Below are 19141 nucleotides of genomic sequence, written 5' to 3'. Positions count from 1 at the left end.
TATCTGCTGTAATCTCCTCCAGACCAGGGGTTTTGTTTCTGTTCAGACTCTGGATAATGTCGTTGATTTCATAATACTCAAAGTTGGGGATGTCGGGGTATGTCTTCCAGACAGCTAGCCGTCACACTTCTCTGCCATTCTGTATCATTTTCCTGTGGATCTTGGAAGAATGTTCGTGTGGATCGTGGAGGTATCATCTTCCTGGAGATCTTTGGGCTTTGATAGTTTCTATGAGGTAAGGAGTGTATTCATCACTGATCTTTATTGTGTAAAGTGTTTGGTATTTCCTGAGTTTATTGATGCTGAGTTTGGTTAGAATGCCTCAGGGGTTGCTGGAGGCTTGTGTGCAATAACTGCACCATGAGTCAGTTTTAGCTTTCTTTATTTTACGCCTGAACAGGCGTAAAATATCAGGGTCACGTGATTAAAAGCTTTTACGGCGAGGGATTTTACGCCGTTTTTACGGTAGTGGAGTCTCGGTCTAATATTTGTAGTCGTGGTCTAATATTTGTAGTCGTAGTCTTCTATTGGATAATGTGAATCAGAAGAATAAATCTTTTATCACTTTCTGCCGTCTGTATGGCACCTTCAAATATTATGGGAGATGGTCCTTAGTTATATATGGCGATCTTATTACAAAGATAGACGCTTATGTGACTAGTTCAGATGGCAAGTTCTGCTTGGGACGAAATGCGCAAAAAGACAGGAAATCTACCCTTTTTATAGGGACGGCTGAGTGTTTGACTCATCATCACTGGATATTGAGTTAAACTGTAGTCAGTCTAAAAGAAAGTTCGTTTTCTCCCTTTCTCATATACAAAAAATGTACCTCATAAATTTTATAGTAATTAATCTAATTAACCTGCGGATCTCACATACCGTGTTTCCCCGAAAATAAGACATCCGCAAAAAATAAGACCTAGCACAGATTTTGCTGAATTGCGAAATATAAGACCTCCCCCTGAAAGTAAGACCTAGCGAAGTTTTTTTTTAGTCGTAACGGTCATCGACAGATGGTTGAAAGTGGCCGTCGACTTTTTGAAAGTACAGCCACTGATTGGTCAGCAGACAATTACGCCACACGGCATGATTTGCATAAGACTATGGCTTGGGAATAACAGATTTGCATAACATTACGGCTGGTGATGGCTAATTGGTCGGCCGGGAATCACGCCACATGACATTTGCATAGTGTTACGGTTCAGTAAGCACTAATTGGTCATCGAGTCCGATGTCGACGCTATAAAAAGGCGACTGTTCGACAAACCGGATATACGTCACTCTCATCTAAGTTCGACTTGGGAATTTTTTTGTTCAATAATAAATGTGAATTCTTCTTCCTGGGAAAAATAAGACATTCCCTGAAAATAAGACCTAGCGCATTTTTCAGAGCAAAAATTAATATAAGACACTGTCTTATTTTCGGGGAAACACGGTAGTAGTACCACCAATGCTAGGTAGCATACCGCAGCAACTATCTTCCATCGATTTCGATTATGAGTGAGGGCTTCAGCTTTCTCCCAAGTCATATTGAGCATCTTTTAATCTTGAAGAAAAGTTCTACGCCAAGTATTCTTGGGGCGTCCTCGTGGTAGTTTAGCATCAGGAGAACCCATTTCACGGCTTTCTTTGGGATCCTAATTTTCTCCATATGAAAAATGTGGCTGCCAGTCGAACTCTTCTATGGTGAAAATGTTATGAAGTTCACACATCCCACTTCTTCGGAAAACCTCTTCATTGGGAATATGATTTAATATTGGATCTTTATTATTCGTCGTAGGAATATCTGTTGGAAGGCATCGAGCCTTGTATTGATGTTTCCTGATGTCTTCCAGCATTCGCTGGAATAAACTGCTATTGGAATCACGATGGACGTGAACAGGCGGAATTTAATTTTCAATGAGATGGATGGGGAAAACCAGATTTTGTTCATCAGCCAGAAAACTTTCGTTGCTTTACTGACGCGGCACCTCACATCGATTTCTGCATCACCATTTTGGAAAATAACACTACCCAAGTAGGTAATTCTTTCCACCTCCTTCAATCGTTGTGCTTAGACAATTACTCTTCGCGTTTGGGCACTGTTACATCCATGAATAATTTTCGTCTTCAGGGTGTTTATCCTGAGGCCAATTTTGTGTGCCTCCCGACCCAATGGCCCATGGCATGCTGTAGCATTGTCTCGCTTTCTTTTAATACGGCGATAACGTCAAATCTCCAAGACGTTCCTCGACAAACCAGTGGATGCCGGCCCCAACACGCACACTAGACTCTTTTGACTGCCGCAAGACATAATCAGAGAAGAAATGGAAGCAGAACACAACCCTCCTGTCTCCTGTCGTAATTTCAAGGATGTCCGTAAGACCACCTGCAGTCTTGACGAAACAACTCGAATGCAGATATAAGGCCTTGAAAATAGTGACAAAGTTTGTGGATACACCATATAATCGCAGGATCCGCCAGAGGGACTCGCGGTGAACACTATCAAAAGTCTTCTTTGAAATTAATGAAATTGATGGCTAATGGATGTCGATACTCAACACATTATTCGATGATATTTTGAAGGGAGAAGTTCTGCTCGCTGCACGATCTTTCGCAGTGAAACCCAGCTTGCTCCTCCCTCAAACACTGATCGAGGATAATCTGCAGGTGTCGAAGGAAGACCACACAAAATGACTTTTTGCGCACAGAAAGAATAGTGACACCTTGTCAATTAATACATGCGGAGAGATCTTCTCTTTTAGAAATTCTGACTATAGCGCCCCTTTTCCAATCTTTTGGGAACTCCCCACATTGCCAGCACCTGTTAGACAATAACATTAACTTTTACAACATAGGCTTCACTTAATGATTTAAAATTTCAGCCGTAATTTCGTCCAAACCGACTGCCATACTATTCTTTATGCTTTTAATCGCAAGCTCCACTTTCTCAAAAATAATATCATCAGTGTTCACATGAAGCTCATCCTGTGTATCCTCAAGATCGAAATCGTATATGATGGTCGGTTCTGCTTGATTAAATGTTTCTTGATTTAGTAGTTGTTAGGTGAATCGGAGATACCAATATATTCCATATATTAATGTTCATCCCACCTCTTGTTCTCCTCATTTTAAGCGAACAGAAGCTTCCCTCTTTTGTTTTTTATTGGAACGCTGGAGTTATTCCTCATCCCAGTCAGTTCATTGACTATGCAGTACGGGGTCTTAGAGTCATTCCGGTCAGAAGCCGCCCGTGCTTCAGCGCACTTTCGTTCTAACCATTCCTTTTTGTGTTTCCCACAGATTTATTTTAGAGGTCTATCCAACTTGGTGTATCTTTCGCTTAGTTCCTCCACCTCAGCCATTGTGTTAGCCTGGCCCCTTTTAAGTTTTGCGTCTTTCCTCTCATCAATCAACTTCCACAAGCAATTTTAAACTCACTGATCCTTTTGTCTTCTTCATCGTCTTTCGATGATGTTTTGGGTGCTGGGATTCGCTTTGTATTTAATTAAAATTTTATACGCTTTCCAAATCGTAAAGAGTTGTTTAAATCAACTTCTGTTACACTCAAAATTTCGAAAATTCACTTTTTTACTTTTTATAGGAGAAGCAACCCGAGTTTATAGAAATGCAAAAATAAAAAAAAAAAAAAAACAGATTCACGTTCTACATTTTGTGTGATCTAAATCAGTTTGTTTTTCCTAAGGTTACAACATAATCGGTAATTTTTTATTTTGCCTGAAAGTTTCACTTGCTTTTTTTCACGAAAATACGTCAGTGATTAAAAATTAAAATTTATCCTGACCAAATAAAAATTAAAAGCGATTGAATGTTCTACCGATATATATTTTATGCTGTTCTTTGGTGGACTAAGTTAAAAACAGAAAATTTTCGGTGTAATCTGTGTCCAGTGTCTTACAAACAGATAGCATTTAATAAAAAGTACTCTTACATTAAAACAAACAACAATAATAATTAAATAATATATAATAGTTAAGTAAAATTAGTATACTTTTCCAAATGTGACTTCTTTCTTCTTGCATAATATATCTCCGATTAATGCACCAAAACAGAAAGTACTGAGATGGGAATAATATGGTTTATTGTAATGATGCTCGAGGTATTTATACGTTTGTCTAAAATAGAAAAAAAAATCTATAGATTAGTATAAATTTGACTAATATTCGATGATTATTGAAAAAAAATAAAGTTAAAGATTGATACTCAGAAACGGCAAGTACTCCAAACATTGCATAATATCTGTTTGAAAGCACATCAACGGCATGTGTGATAATTCCTGTCAGCATCAATAACACTATAACCAGATTTCCACTTTGGGCCATCTGGAAAATTATATTAAATATATATTTAAAATGTTCAAAATATAAAATTCAGTTGAATAATAATACATTAGATGTTTATAAATACTCGGTGATAGTAAATTAAGTACCCTATTTAACACCGTCTACAAAAATCTTTATCAATCCAAATGTAACGAAATTTAGTTTGCTGTAACATTTAGACCAAGAGGAAATAATTTCTGTAAAAAATTAGTACCAAAATTAATTACTATAGCGCTCTTTACGGTGCAAGCATCAAATATTATATACGTACTGTACAAAACATTCATGCACTATAATTTTATAGATTATATATTTGTAGATTATCATACTTCGTTTGACAGAAATATCACAAAGTCTATGTTGCTCCAAATCAACAAAACAAAAAGTAGCCACGACCTAACACTTTCTAGAAATGACAATATAATGTGCAAATACAAAAGTAAACATTAAACAACTCAAATGCATCTACTACAACAACAAACAAAGCATAAAAATGTATGAAAGGAGGAAATATAACAACAGGTATTTAGAGAGTGTATAAATTCACTTGATTAGATAGTTTTCATGAAACTATTTTTACTTTTCCAGCTGTTATATATCACAGAGGAAAATCATGGGAATGGGTAGAAATTTCCGCCCCCAAATTATTACATATTTAGACTCAGCACACCCCTGAAATGTCGAAAATTGCAAAAAATTCGGTTTTTATGGTATTGTATGTATTGATGTTAGTGTGTGTATGGGGGCACGATTTTGTTCATTATCTTTGAAGCTTAATAACTTCTGTGCTTTTTGTTGAAAATTTCTAAAATTTTGCGGGGAGGTTTCTGCATTAGGAGGCTTGATGCTCTTAAATTTTGTCGGTTACAGGTGACGGGGATAAGAAGAAAGTAGAGTCGTGTGTCGCATCTGGAATAGGGTCTGATTTAATGATGATTTTATTAGTTACTAGCGTCTACAAATTTTTGTTTTTATAAAACCCATCCCTGTACTCAAAATTACGCTTTTTGCTATTTTATGAAAATTAAAAATATAAAAAGTTTTTTAAAATAAAATATGACAACAGATAGCTCAAAAAACGTCGGCGGGAACCGAGAAAATCCAGCTACGAGTTTGCTGGATTTCCTACAGAAGGTTCTGAAAACATTTTCTGTAATCAAAAGTGATATGATGAATCTGTTAGTGATGTTATTATAAAATAGATCACAGGGAAAATAAGACAAATGTTACTAACAGTAAATTAATTCGCAGTTGGAAATAAATTTTTCCCTTCTTTTATTACGGAAAAATTTTCCATACAGTTGCTAGGAATTTTGAAATAACTGATTTGACAGGCATTAATAAATGCATAGAAAAAACAAGTAATGATTGGCAGTTATATCCTAAAAAGTTTTCAAGACTAGATATGATAAAAGTTTCGGGCTTTGCTTTATCAGTTTGAAATTTAATTGAATATTTGGAATTTTTGGGTTTACAGAATAAGACACGTGTAAAAAGCAGAGAATCTTCCATTCGATTTATTTATTTTTATCCTTTTGAAGCGTCGACTGTCGTAATTTTTGATTCATTTTGTGGATATTTTCTCAAACTTCAAAGGAATGTACAGTACACGAAGAAAATCCTAGCAGCGAGTTGTGTTACTTTCCCGGCAACATTTGGCAGTGCGATCTATTACGATATTTTATTAAAAAAACTTTTAGTATTTCTAATTATTATAAAATGGCAAAAAAACATAATTTTGAAAGTAGGGGTGGGTTTTTAGTAAATATTGACAGTGCTAATAACGTGATAATAATAAGCACAAGAGTTATTAAGCTTTAAAGAATGTAAACAAAATCGTGCCCCATACACACGTAGAAACATTTATACATACAGAAAAATATAGCCTGAATTTTTTTCCTTTGTTTTTGCATTTCGTAACGTTACACAGTCACGAGTCCGAATATTCAAAAATTTTAGGAAATGATCGTTTGACTGATCGTCATACTTTTTTTCTGTTACGTATAATAGCTAGGAAAGTAAAAATTTGATTTCTTCTTCAGAAACTTATATATATTACAATATATGTTTTATAGGAATGCCTTCTGATTATATGTAATGTACATCAAATATATAGCTCTCACTTTTAGTGACAGAATATTAACATGACGTCTATATATAACACCAATCAAAATTTTGTTAAAATATTGTATTAAGATTTTTTATCCTCTGATATGGGTAAACCTGTCTGAGTCGAACTAATTTGGTCAAAATTGGCTCTATACATCTGTTTTAGAAGGATAGTTATACTGCTGAATTTATTATTACAGGAAATGTGCTAAAACTTTTATGACAATGTCCAGAACAGGGAAATATATAGCCTTTACTTTTTTTTCGACTAGACTAATATAATAAACAATATCGCAAAGACTGTCTGATATCAAAATCGTTTTTTACTTGTACTTTCATTGTACTTAGAATTAATTGTTCAACACTTTTTCTTAGACTGTAATTGTTAGAATCTATTAGACTTTGTATTGTAAAAGAAATTTTTTAAAAACGAATGTGCATTAATTTTGTCCGTGTTATTCGAAGTTCGAGATAGCGGCGATTCCACTGTATTCGCATATACAGTTGACCCCCCAATAACATTGTTGATAATTCCTTTTGTATGAATTCCGTGTTGTACGAGTCACTTAAATTTTACAAATACGTGTAACTGTGAACGGCTCAGGTATTTGTAAAATCTTAGTGACTCGTACAACATGGAATTCATATAAAACGGAATTATCAACAGTGTTATAGGGGGTCAACTGTAAATTATTCGAAAAATACAAATGTACAAAAAATATTAGAATAAATATAATATATCCAAACACAAATACTGTATAAGATATAAAAATTTGTGCCAAGTAAAAATTATGACAATTTCGACCAGTCAAAGTTTTTTAAAAATTTTTCTTTGGTAAAAATAAAGATAAGCTTGGCGCTTCGAAACGAAATGTAGGAAACAATAACAAAAATCTTGTGAGTATCACTTTTAAAAGAATATCTTATTAAACTCAGCGATTTTTCCTTTTTCTTTCTGTGACTTCAAAACTTAAAGCAATCTAAAATTTTTAGTGTCATTTTTGTGTTCAGCAATCAAAAATTACGTATGATTACTTAGTCGTGTCTCTCATACAACATTTTTGAAGAACATTGTAATCTATTTATCTAATTAAAATATTCGACTATAAGAGCATCTCATTTAAAATCACGATATTATTCCTATTTCTTTATGGAAGGTACACATGTGTAAACAATTTAGCAGTGTATCAGAGGACCATATTACAAAAATGAAGCATATTCCACATTAATAAGTAAATAAATTATTGAATTCTTACCTGTCTTTAACATACAGTAGCAATGATGCTATGATAGACAATTGCAATAACGCACTCATAAACCACGTAACGTTTAAAAATTTCTGAAAAAATTTTATGAAGCAAATGTATTAAAAATACAAAAAAATGTTATATCTAATAAAAATATTAATATTATATTCGATTTATTCGCTAAAATAATATACAAATCCAGTTAATCTCTACAAATTCATTCATGCAGTTGAAGAAATAATAATAAAAGTGTAAGTTTATCGTTACAGCATTTACCATAATTGTTATTGCTATTTCTTGTTGGTGAAAAAGTCATCAATATTTATTCATTATTTTTATATTCGAATTTTCGGTTGACAAGATTTTCGATTTCATGTTCCTAATAGTTTAAACAAAAAGCGTAATGTAATGCAGATATTGCAATCCAATAGGAAAATGGCCGGATGGCCGAGCGGTCAAGGTGGCAGCCTTTCGCTCTAGGGGACCCAAAATGGAATCCGGACGAATCGAAAAATCCTCACGAATATTCCGATGGGGGTCGACCAGATTTGTCGGTTCCCCTCACTCGACATCCAGCCAACTAATTGTGGGCTTGGCCGAACTTATAATGGGCTTATTTAAAGAGGCCCTCTTAGTTCCCTCAGGGAGGAAAAAGTTACAAAAAAAAAAAAAAAAATGGGATTGGGGAAAAATTCAAATGCGATGTAGTTTTACTACACGTGTACATTTTAAACAGAATTTTGAATCAGACGATACATCCTCAAATTAGTACAATCACGTGCGCAATACTCTGAACGCATCCTTTTTTAAACCATTGAATTAATCTTCGGCCTTGTTGGTTCAGTACCATTGCCCAAGGTCTTAGATTATCAGGTTGCCTCATAGAGAAGAAACGCTTCTCATTGGTTACTTATTTGACGTCACTCGTAGTCGAAAACGAAACATCTTACTATGTCCTTATGGTAGAAACGTTACCGATCAGAAGCTCGTAGCTTTAATTACACGCTAATATTTTATTAATTACGATACTTACTTAATTAAATAAAAATAAAAATTGATTATAAATAAGAAAAATCCGGAATATTGAGCAAATCTTCGTAATTTTTACGTGTAAAGTTGAAGTTAAAATGAGTTTTTCTACTTTGTAAATGAAATCTATTTTATCTATTTTATGATTTTATAACAACAATAGTTTCTTAAAACGATTAATTTTGGTAAATCCTACGTAGGTGATTTATATATAAGTAAATTAATTTAATTTCTATCGTCAAACTGTTATATATTTTTTTTTGAACTAAAAATAATATTGGTCTATTTTTCAATTTTTAATACTCGTGTACCGAAAACGATATTATTGATATTAATATATACAAATTAAGTTTCAAAAGAACAATTTTTTATGTTATAAACACATTTTTGATGTCAATATGTACAAATTAAATGCTACATAAAAACAATTAATTAAATCAGGTACAAACTTTTTTTAATTTTCTATTGTTATTACAATTTACTTTTCTTTTCACAGCGAAACGATCATGTTTAATTAAATTATTCAAAAATTTCAATCTAATCCATACACGTTGCTTTACGTATGTGTATATAATGTCTTCTGGCAAGTTAATTGTCTGTTTAATTAATGATGTAATAGATGAAACCGTTTTACATTTCAAATGCAGTTTAACAGTTTTTGTAAAAATTGATTCCATTTTTTTAACTAAATTAAAGAAATCTTCTGATGGTTGTGACAGTCCACCAAAAGATAAATCCTGAACAAGGGACATCATTGTATAACTATGTTCATTTTTATTTTGGTGACTGACACTTCCTAAATTTGGATATTTTTTTTTTATTTTCTTGCAATCCACCCTGCTAAATATTGTAATCCATCATTTTTTAATTCATCTAATTCATCATTTTTTAATTCTACATTTTCCTGAGATATATCACATAAATCATCATCATTTACATTGCATGAATTTTCAGATATTCCTTGTTCTTTAGAACTAGACATATCTGAAACTTCTTGCAGTAAATCTGCCTCTTCAAACATTTCATTTATTAAATAATTTTCAGCTATCTGATCTTCTGTGTTTAATTTATTTTGCAATATTCCTGGTGATTTGCCTAAAATTATCATTCTTACTCTATATATTACTTCAAGTGGACTAGGATGATCATTTAAACCACCTCTAGTTCGAATCTGTGAAAATAGATTTTCTAAAGAATCCTGATTTACTTTACATGTTAAGATATAATGGTATTTAGGAAATTTTGAACTAAGGTCGAAAAATAAATCTTTAATAGATTTAATAGATATAAGCATTCCTTTTTGAAATGTTTGAAGTGATTTTTTAGATACACATCTCATACTTTCAATTATTCTGTAAGTATTATCAAGTATATTATTTTGTTCTGTTATGTTAATGCCATAAGCACATTTGGAGGGATAATCAATTTTGTAATGAAAATTGGGTGTTGAACTATTCATAACATCAAACCATGCATTAATTGATGATATAAATTCAGAAGCTGCTAAGGCATTTTCAGTTTTAATATATCTTTTAATAGCAACAGCTGTAGAATTAGAAAATAATTCACAAGCTAACCTAACATTTTGTCGTTGAAATTTCTGACATGTAATATGCTCTTCTTTTAATTTATGGCAAACTTTTATTTCATTGGAATCTATTTGAAGTAACTGTTGTAATGAGTCTTTGTTTATTAATGTATGATCTGAAGTTAGAAAACCTGTATCTAAAAACCAATTTCTAATGAGTTTTAACAAATGAGGTGCATCTGGAAAATAGTATATATTATTTCCATTAGATGGATGTATAAATTTAGTATTGAATATATTTATCCCTAATTCCTTCCATAATCCTATATTTTGTCCACCGCAGTCACTAACAACAGCAACAACAGTATATCCTGCATCAAAAAGTTTTGAAATAACAGTAAATAAAAGTTGTTTTTTCATTTTAACATCAAAATCCATGTAAACTGGTTGTTTCCATGATGCAAATAGTCCTCTTGCCATCATTACTAAAACTTGATTATTGGGTCCAATAACTTTATCCCTCACTTTATCATATTCATATATATGCTTTACCTGAAATATCAGTAAAATGTTAAAACAGAAAATTAAAATAATTATTGAATTATGTGGTTTTATCAATATGAGTACAGTATATACAGTATTTACCTTCATCTCATCAAACTGAAGAACTGTAAGTTTTTCTTCTTCTGAAAGTTCAAAGCCTTTAATTTTCATGATGTTTATAACATCATTTAATATGCCTTGACAAAGATTTATTTTTGAAGCCCATCGTTGAAGTGTCGAAACTGCAGGTAACGGGATATTCATTTGATTTCTTAAGTATAAATATGATCTTATGCTTAAATATCTCAAAGTAAATGCCAAATTCATATCTTCTTTCTTCCATTTAATTTTCTTTTTTCTCTCCAGCAGATTATATATTTGTGTTTCTGTAAAGGTACCTTTCAATATTGATATAACAAAATCTTTTTTATTTTTTTCATTTATTTTTTTCAATTTTTCATGTTCTTTTTGAAGGATGACAGTTTTACTTTTCCAAAATTTCAGATCTCTTTGGATTGCTTGCATTCTTATCTCAATATGTTTAATCTTCATATTTAAAATAGAATTTTCATGTTTTAATTTAAAATTAAGATCTTCTAAAGTTTTACAATTGTTACATTTGTTAAAAGATTCTTCTCCTTTATCCTGTTTATTTACATCTAAAAGTTTTTCTATCAGGTTTTTTCTATTTCTTTTTAATACACTATTCTTTCTTTCATTTGACTGCTTAATATTTTTATTTTCTATGTTTCCTAAATTTACTGTTGGTAGTGAAGCTTTCTTTAGTTTAGGTCTTGCCAATAAACCTAATAATTCAGCTTTTAAATTTCTTTCAAAATCATTTTCTGTGAAATGATCAGAGCAAACATGACAAGAATCAGGATTAAATTTGTCTTTTCTTTTACAGTTATGGATCCATTTTCTTCTTATTATTGGATCTTTAGGAAATCTAAAATAACTGACTTTCCTGTCTAATGACTTTTGTTTTACAATGGCTGTTATCACAATTTGCAACAGCACATGTTGCTCCTGGCATCTAAAAATAATAATAATAAAATTTAGGTATTTGCGTAAATATGCATATTTTAAAAAGTTATATTAATTAATAATAAACAATATTCTTTTACATCGCAGGTTATCTTAAGTGTTACCATCCTGTTACCGGCCAGCTTATTATTTGTAGTCGTCATTTCACTGAGCAGATACTATTTTTATACATGCAGAAAACTATTCTTAGTATTTTAAAGTATTTTATTAATAAATATATTTTATCCGTAACCATATTCTGTAATTTCTACAGAACGAAGAGTAAAGACTACAACAGAATATCAAACTGTTCTAGGAACACTTTTGTTACTCCCGAACAATTTTTATCGATATAATTATCAACATAATTATGTTTAATAATAGTAATAATTATAGATATATTTACCTTCGAAGATTATTCCAAAAACGCTCGACAAATTAAAAAAAATAGTTAAATTCCAAAATTTCCTTCCCTCGCTTACAGTAGCGAAGCAGTCGCTAGGCCACGGCTCGAGTACGGATGACGTATATCCGGAATCTGGCAGTAAGTGGCTAAATCGGCTGTATGAGGCAACCTTATAAATCTAAGACCTTGACCATTGCCTCCATTTTCGATTAATATCAATATTTAATGTTACAATTTCATAAATATAAGAGCTAAAAGTTAATCGTATTCTGTTGCAATTATATAAACATTTTAAAACGTGATATTATCGATAGATTATAAGGGGTTCTTCTTTCCTAGGGTATTCTAATATGCAGAATTCTAGTTCCTGCGACAAAATAGGAGTGACGATGCTTTGTTTCACAAATACAAGTGTTGTATTTGTGAAACAAAGCATCGTCATTTGTTTCAATATTTGTTCTTACAAAATGCAATTCGGCCATAAATAGTCTTCTTCGGTTGTTTGTAACAATTGAAAACCACGACTTACATAAAGCTTCTATAAGAATACTATTACGAAATTGTTGAGATTTATCTTCATTCAAACGAGTATAGTTTTCTACAAATCAAAAATACTCATTTTGCACATTTATAAATTATTTACAAAACCATCCCACATTCCTATAATTGCATACGGTAGTTAAATTAACATTATTTACAGTTTTTATAAATGCTTAATGTTCTTTACTTCTCCTTTTTACAATATTTGTTTTTCTTTATAAATTATTGAAATATTATTTTTATTAATTATAAAACTATTTCTTTGAGAATGTTCGTACCATAGAGAATGAAATTTGGTAATTAGTTATTATCTGTTTATCTTCTCTACGAATATATATATCTAATAATTAAGGATTTTATTAATTTTATTATTTGCGAAACATTGTAACAAAAAATGAAATTAGACTTTCATTATTTTGATATACAAATTTGTAGACAAAATAATCATCTAATGATTAAAAATAGAAAAACATTGTAATGTACAGGACACAGTTTTCTTTAAATATTATCGTATTTATACAATGTATATAAAGAAAAATGTACTAATAATGATTCTTATAAAAACTTTATGTAAGTCGTAGATTTTTGTATATTTATTACACATTTACAGCCGAAGTGCATTTTTGTATGAAAAACTACAATATTATATACAGTGCGTATATTAGTTAAACAATGCATCGTCATTCTTAATCTGTCACGGGAACCACGACTGTAATTATTAAAAAATGATCTCGGATAGACGAACAATAGTGGATAAATATTGGTAACATCACTTATTAAAATATTCGATGTGTTTTTCTGATATGTGAAAGTAAACTAAAAAATAAATGCTAAAAATTTGTGAAATTACCTTCTGTTCGAATTCTGTATAAATATGAACATGAGTGATATACTTCCACCAACTGTTTTCTAAGTATTCCGCTTGATCAATAACACGATGCCAATGAGGACCATCTCCGAGTAGAGGCAGAAGAATTGCAAAGCCCAAAACAAAGATTACCGGAAAAGTGAATCTATAATATAAATAAAATTTACGCCAAGAACTAGTGATTTTACTAATTAAATATTTTACCTGAAAATTTTCTTGACTAAAGGCATGATATAGTGCTTCACAGAGTTGTTTCCACGCTTTTGTCTCAAATACATAACCATAAAACCACTAGACGAGAAATGTGTTTGTTATTCGTTATTAATTTTACTCAGAATAGTGAAAATTTCTTAATGTTAGAAGTTTTATTATGATGCAAATATAACATATTATGGAAATTTGCACTTATTTCTAAGTATTTAATTCATTGTATTTAAGTATTTAATTCATGTAATCTTACCTGTAGAAGAAAAACGATTCGATCATCGTGAAGCCTTGAAGAAGGATCTCCCATAAAAAAAAGTCCATCGCCTTTACGATATTGGAATATTTTTCTTTAAAATATAATTTTTGTTATTCAGTAAATATAGATAAATACCAGGAATTATTTTTGTAAAATAGTAAGACTCCGCTTAACGCTGCTTCGATTAACATTGATTCCAAATAACGCAGTCTGCTCGAAGCATAAAATAAGCTCAAAATTTACGGTGATTCAAATTATCGAGTCATTTCATTGATTCGTATATAATACGATTATTCCCGAACACGAAGCAAGCGGCAAAACGCGTAAATTCCTCGTAGCGCTGTACTTTGCTTAAATCTATGTTGTTGTTAAATCTATGTTATTTTGATAATATAATCAATTTTGATTATATTATCAAAATTGATTTAAGATAATCAACATAGATTTAAGCAAAGTACAGCCCTAAGAGGAATATATATATATATATACATATATACATATAAAGCGATATCGACTTCGCTTTGCCAGAATTAATCGATGAATGCATAAACGCAGTGTGCAAGAAGTTATAGCTGAAGGTATTAAAAAATCCTTAACGAGAAGAACCTGTCGCTGTATCGTCAGGTTGACCAAATTGTCAACCTAATCGATACAGCAGGACTAGAAGATGCAGACGTGCAGGATATTAAGGATTTACCGTAGGTTTCCTGTGAGAGCCTTACCAACAACGACCTTCAAAAATTGGAAGAACAATAGTTTCAAGTAGAACTGGATAATAGTGATTCTAAAAACGAAGAACCCAAAGAACTTGCTACAGATTTCCTTAGTAAAGGTTCGATAACGACAACCGAAATCGTTGATCAAATTATAGCAAATGAGATTTTGAAAGAAGTGCAAAAGGAAAACGAGGCGTTTTGAATGCGATTTTCTGCCATCGACATTTGCTTAAGGAAAGGAAAAATAGCGACAAATTAAACTACACTACTTTATTTCAAAAAAAATTCAGAAAAGACAGGAATTCTTCAGAAAAAATGAACATTATATTTTTGTTAGCATATGTTTATGTGTAATTTAACATATATTATTATGCAAATTAATTTAAAAATAACTTAAAATTAAAGTAAATTCTGTTTATTTTTGTTCGCGTTTCCCTTTCTCTATTTACTCTATGTTAAAATAACCTCGTTTAACGCTTTACGGTCTAGGCACGCTTCCCCGCGTTAAGTGGGGTCTTACTGTAATATGAAATTTATAAAGTTGCATAGAACAGCAATTAAATCTAGCTTAATTTTTACTAATTACTTTAAATACAGTAATTGTTAAAACTATTAATTCTGTTATACGATCCTCAAGCATTATAATGCAGTGGCGTGCCAGCATTACAAGCGCCGCTTCCCTTATATTTTCTAAAATGTAAATACATGTCGTGTGATTACTTTCATATTTTAACGTACTTTGAATTATTTAAAATTAATATTTTATTATAACCGCATTACGCATTTTATTACAAATTACTATATATGTGAAAAACAATTTTAATGTTGCCATGTATGTTCGAATGTAAATTCGTATACAGGTCGCATATTTTCAATGGGAGAGCTGAATTGTCGAATACGGGATAGCTTTCACGGAGAAAATATTCGAATCGTATAAAGCAAGTAACTTACAGGCATTCCCGCACGCCCTTTAAAGAGCACCAACCAGCGGTTTAATTGATGGATGCTACACACCAAAATATCGTACAACGCTTCGGACGATTCTATCCATTAGCCATTCGAAGGAAGATATTTAACTAATTGCATTGTTTTAAAATTTTAAAAGTAAAAAAATATGCAATGTTACTTTCATGTACGTTTCTTTACAAAGCTATATTTAATTATAATTTGACATTATAATTTAATTATAATGTCAGTAACAAATTATAATTAATTATAATTTAATATTGACAGATTTTCAGACATACAATCTTTATAATTTTTATCACTTTTAGATGTTAACAATTTTAAATATTATGAAAAATAATTTCCGAAGCGAGTTTCAATTCTTTAAGTAAATTTTATGGAGTATTTTTTTTATCTATGTAAATTACGTTGTGCGGAAGTAGCCTACCTGTGGCATGCTGGTCGATTTTCAGTTGCAGTCTGATTAAATAGAAATGTATCGAAAATTCTATTTTAACTAGCAGATAAACCCGGCGTTGCTCGGGCAAAAAGTAACGATAGCGAAAATTAAGATTATTACATTACAGCCAATCTTACCCGTTATCACAGAATGCAAAAATTAGGTCCACCTGTTTCCAGACTAAATAGAGAATTTTTAGAAGGGTCTAAAAATATGTTCGATATCCCGCAAAAACGCAAAAAACCACATCTGCGCCTCTCCTTTTCAGGTTGCTTTCTCTTAACACTTCCATTGTTACTTAACACTTCTATCGTTGAAGACTTAATCCTGTCCCTATTCCTCGCGGGGGAAGAATTTCTCAAAATCCCTTCTTAGTGTGCGTTCTCGTGACGTACCTTAACTGTGTACGAAATTTTAACTTTCAACTCCTAACCGTTTGGGCTCTGCGGTTATTATTATTATTACTATCAATCTGTCTCGATATATATATATATATATATATAGATTATTACTTACACTTTTAAATAAACTACATAGTTCAGGAAAGGCCGTGGTGCATTAAAAAAGTATCTTGTTTGTATATATCTATTACAGCGCATCTGTTTACGCTCCGTGCCTCCATTTATGAGTTATGCGAGCGCTTCTGTTGTTAGAAGCGCTCGCAAAATTAAGTCGTTACTTGAATTATCAAGTAACGACGTAATTTTAAGATTATACATTTTTGTAGTCAGTTATAACCGGACTAATTTTGATAACATATATAATAGGCTTGGTAGAGTCATGTCGGCACTTCGAATCACACATTATATCTGACGTTCTGCACAACACAGCTCAAAGGTTGCCCACCCGGCGTAGTGAATTGCAATATTTATATTCATGTCCAGACTATATTGGCAAGACACTTTATACATAAAAAATATTATAACTAATGACGATCTGAACAAAGTGTGCTAAAAACATATGACTTAATATTGTTAATTTTTACGGTACCATCTATGAATGCAACTGTTGAGCGCAGTTTTTCAATCATGAAGCGAAATGATACATTGGCAAGAAACAGAAAGATTGTTGTCACTAGCGTTGCTTTCAATAGGAAAAAAAGCTTTTAAATACTGTACTTTGATTGAATCAACGACGAGTAATTTTTATGATAAAATAATTAACGACTTTTCAGAAAAAATTGTCGAATAGAGATAATTTATTACAAATAATAATAACAGCTTTATATGTTCGTTTCGTGTCAATTATCTATTTTGGAATCAGAATAAATAAACTGTTATTGTTGTCATTTTCAGTACTGTATTTTAAAATTTTTATGAAAACACAGCTTCCACTATCATCAGTGGCGTAGCGTGGGTGTCAGCCGCCCGGGGCAGAGGAAAATTTCCCCGCCCCCTTATTTAGATATCTCAATTTAAAATACTAAAATTCAGTTTCGTCACAGAATAAGTAATGAAAAATTCCCTATTCATTTCAATCGGTCCGAATCGTAGGTGCGACAAAAATATGAAATGAAATGGTTCAAAATTTTCAAGATATTATTATTATTTATTGTGAAATTTTGCCGGCCCCTAAAAGTGCCGCCCCACTACTCTACGCTACTGCCTATCATCAAATGTCACGGCACGCTACTGTTATAATGTAGTACTTGGGCTGAATGTTTCTGGTTATTCTTAATTGCCTTTATATGATCCTATTTTTTAATTTAATTTATTTTTAATTTTCTGTCACTCTCCATCATATAAGTATGTGCACTTAGACAACTACACTTAAACTTATAAACTATTTAGCTTTCTTCTCAGATGACTGATATGTGTTTTACTTAGTTTTTTGCTTTTTTATTTTCGTTCTATATAACCAATTTTAATGCATTTTTTCGATGTTTATTTAATAAATACATTTTAATATCATTATGTATTTTTTGTTTCTCAAACACAAATAAGTGTCACAAACTACAATACTTGGCGTTTTACCATCTTTATTCAGTTGACACGCGCAATGTTACACGTTTCGAACTAGTTCTGTCCCTCAAAGAATAAGTCCCTCAAACTAAAGTAATAAAAGAAGCGTACATAAAATATAACATCACACAGAAAGGTTAATTATTTTCTAATTCGCGCATCACAAAATGTGTTATCTATTGAGAACAATTCAACTTTTCTACTGCTTTATTAAATGTGTTATAAGTTACAGAACAGAATGATTTTCTATCAAGAGACGCCATTTTAGTACTGTCCTTTTGATCTACGTGTCTTCTTGTCTCTGTGTAATACGTCATAACTGATATAAAATTATGCTCTTACTCGTTAGTCTAAAACCGTTTTTGTATATATTATGGGTCTAAGACTTGAAGCCATAATACATACAAAGTATAATTAAGATTGTGTTATGGTACTGTCACAAAATCATTTAAATATTTAGAAATTTTTAATGTTAAATAAGACAATGAAAAAATTACCTGCTACTGTGCCTAGAATCATTACTAACGCACATGTATGTCCGAATACTGCATTAATTATTACAAGACATCTCACACCACACAACGATTTTGTGCTTTCATCGATATTCGTGAAACACAATTTATGTAGAGATGTAAAAGGTGAAGCGATGAGAATATACTCGAAAATTTTACCTAAAATTATAGGCGTTAAAAAACTATTAATTAGTGTAATTAATCGTTAAAATTGAAATCTATATTTTAAAACTATTTTTATCAATCGTTGATAAGAAATTCGATAATTTATCTATTATATATTATTTTCCTTAAACTTAAAACATTAACAATTAAACTATTATTGTTTCAAATACCAGTATTGTAATAAATTTTCTAATAATTTTAATGACTTACTATTATTCATCTTCCAAGGAATGATATCAAATCGCATTAAAATCTCTGCTAACGTTGCCATTGAAACCCATGCAATAAATATACAGAGTAC

General features: G+C 31.3%; 1 protein-coding gene across 1 annotated transcript; it reads right to left on the bottom strand.

Annotated features, from left to right (window-relative positions):
* Positions 1-4429: 4429 nt before the first annotated feature.
* On the bottom strand, positions 4430-19141 carry LOC111617090 (nose resistant to fluoxetine protein 6-like). The gene is made up of 7 exons (XM_023358426.1): positions 19051-19141; positions 18661-18834; positions 14079-14172; positions 13823-13909; positions 13601-13763; positions 7688-7770; positions 4430-4519 (listed from the first exon to the last, which is right to left on the bottom strand). Exons 1-7 carry the CDS (start codon positions 19109-19111, stop codon positions 4498-4500), a joined length of 684 nt encoding a protein of 227 aa, XP_023214194.1. The 5' UTR covers positions 19112-19141; the 3' UTR covers positions 4430-4497.

The sequence above is a fragment of the Centruroides sculpturatus genome, unplaced genomic scaffold (assembly GCF_000671375.1).
Source record: "Centruroides sculpturatus isolate CEXI.00-Female unplaced genomic scaffold, Cexi_2.0 scaffold96, whole genome shotgun sequence".
NCBI lineage: Eukaryota > Metazoa > Arthropoda > Arachnida > Scorpiones > Buthidae > Centruroides > Centruroides sculpturatus.
The sequence above is the reverse complement of the archived record's forward strand: the minus strand, read 5'-3'. Positions and strand labels throughout refer to the sequence as shown.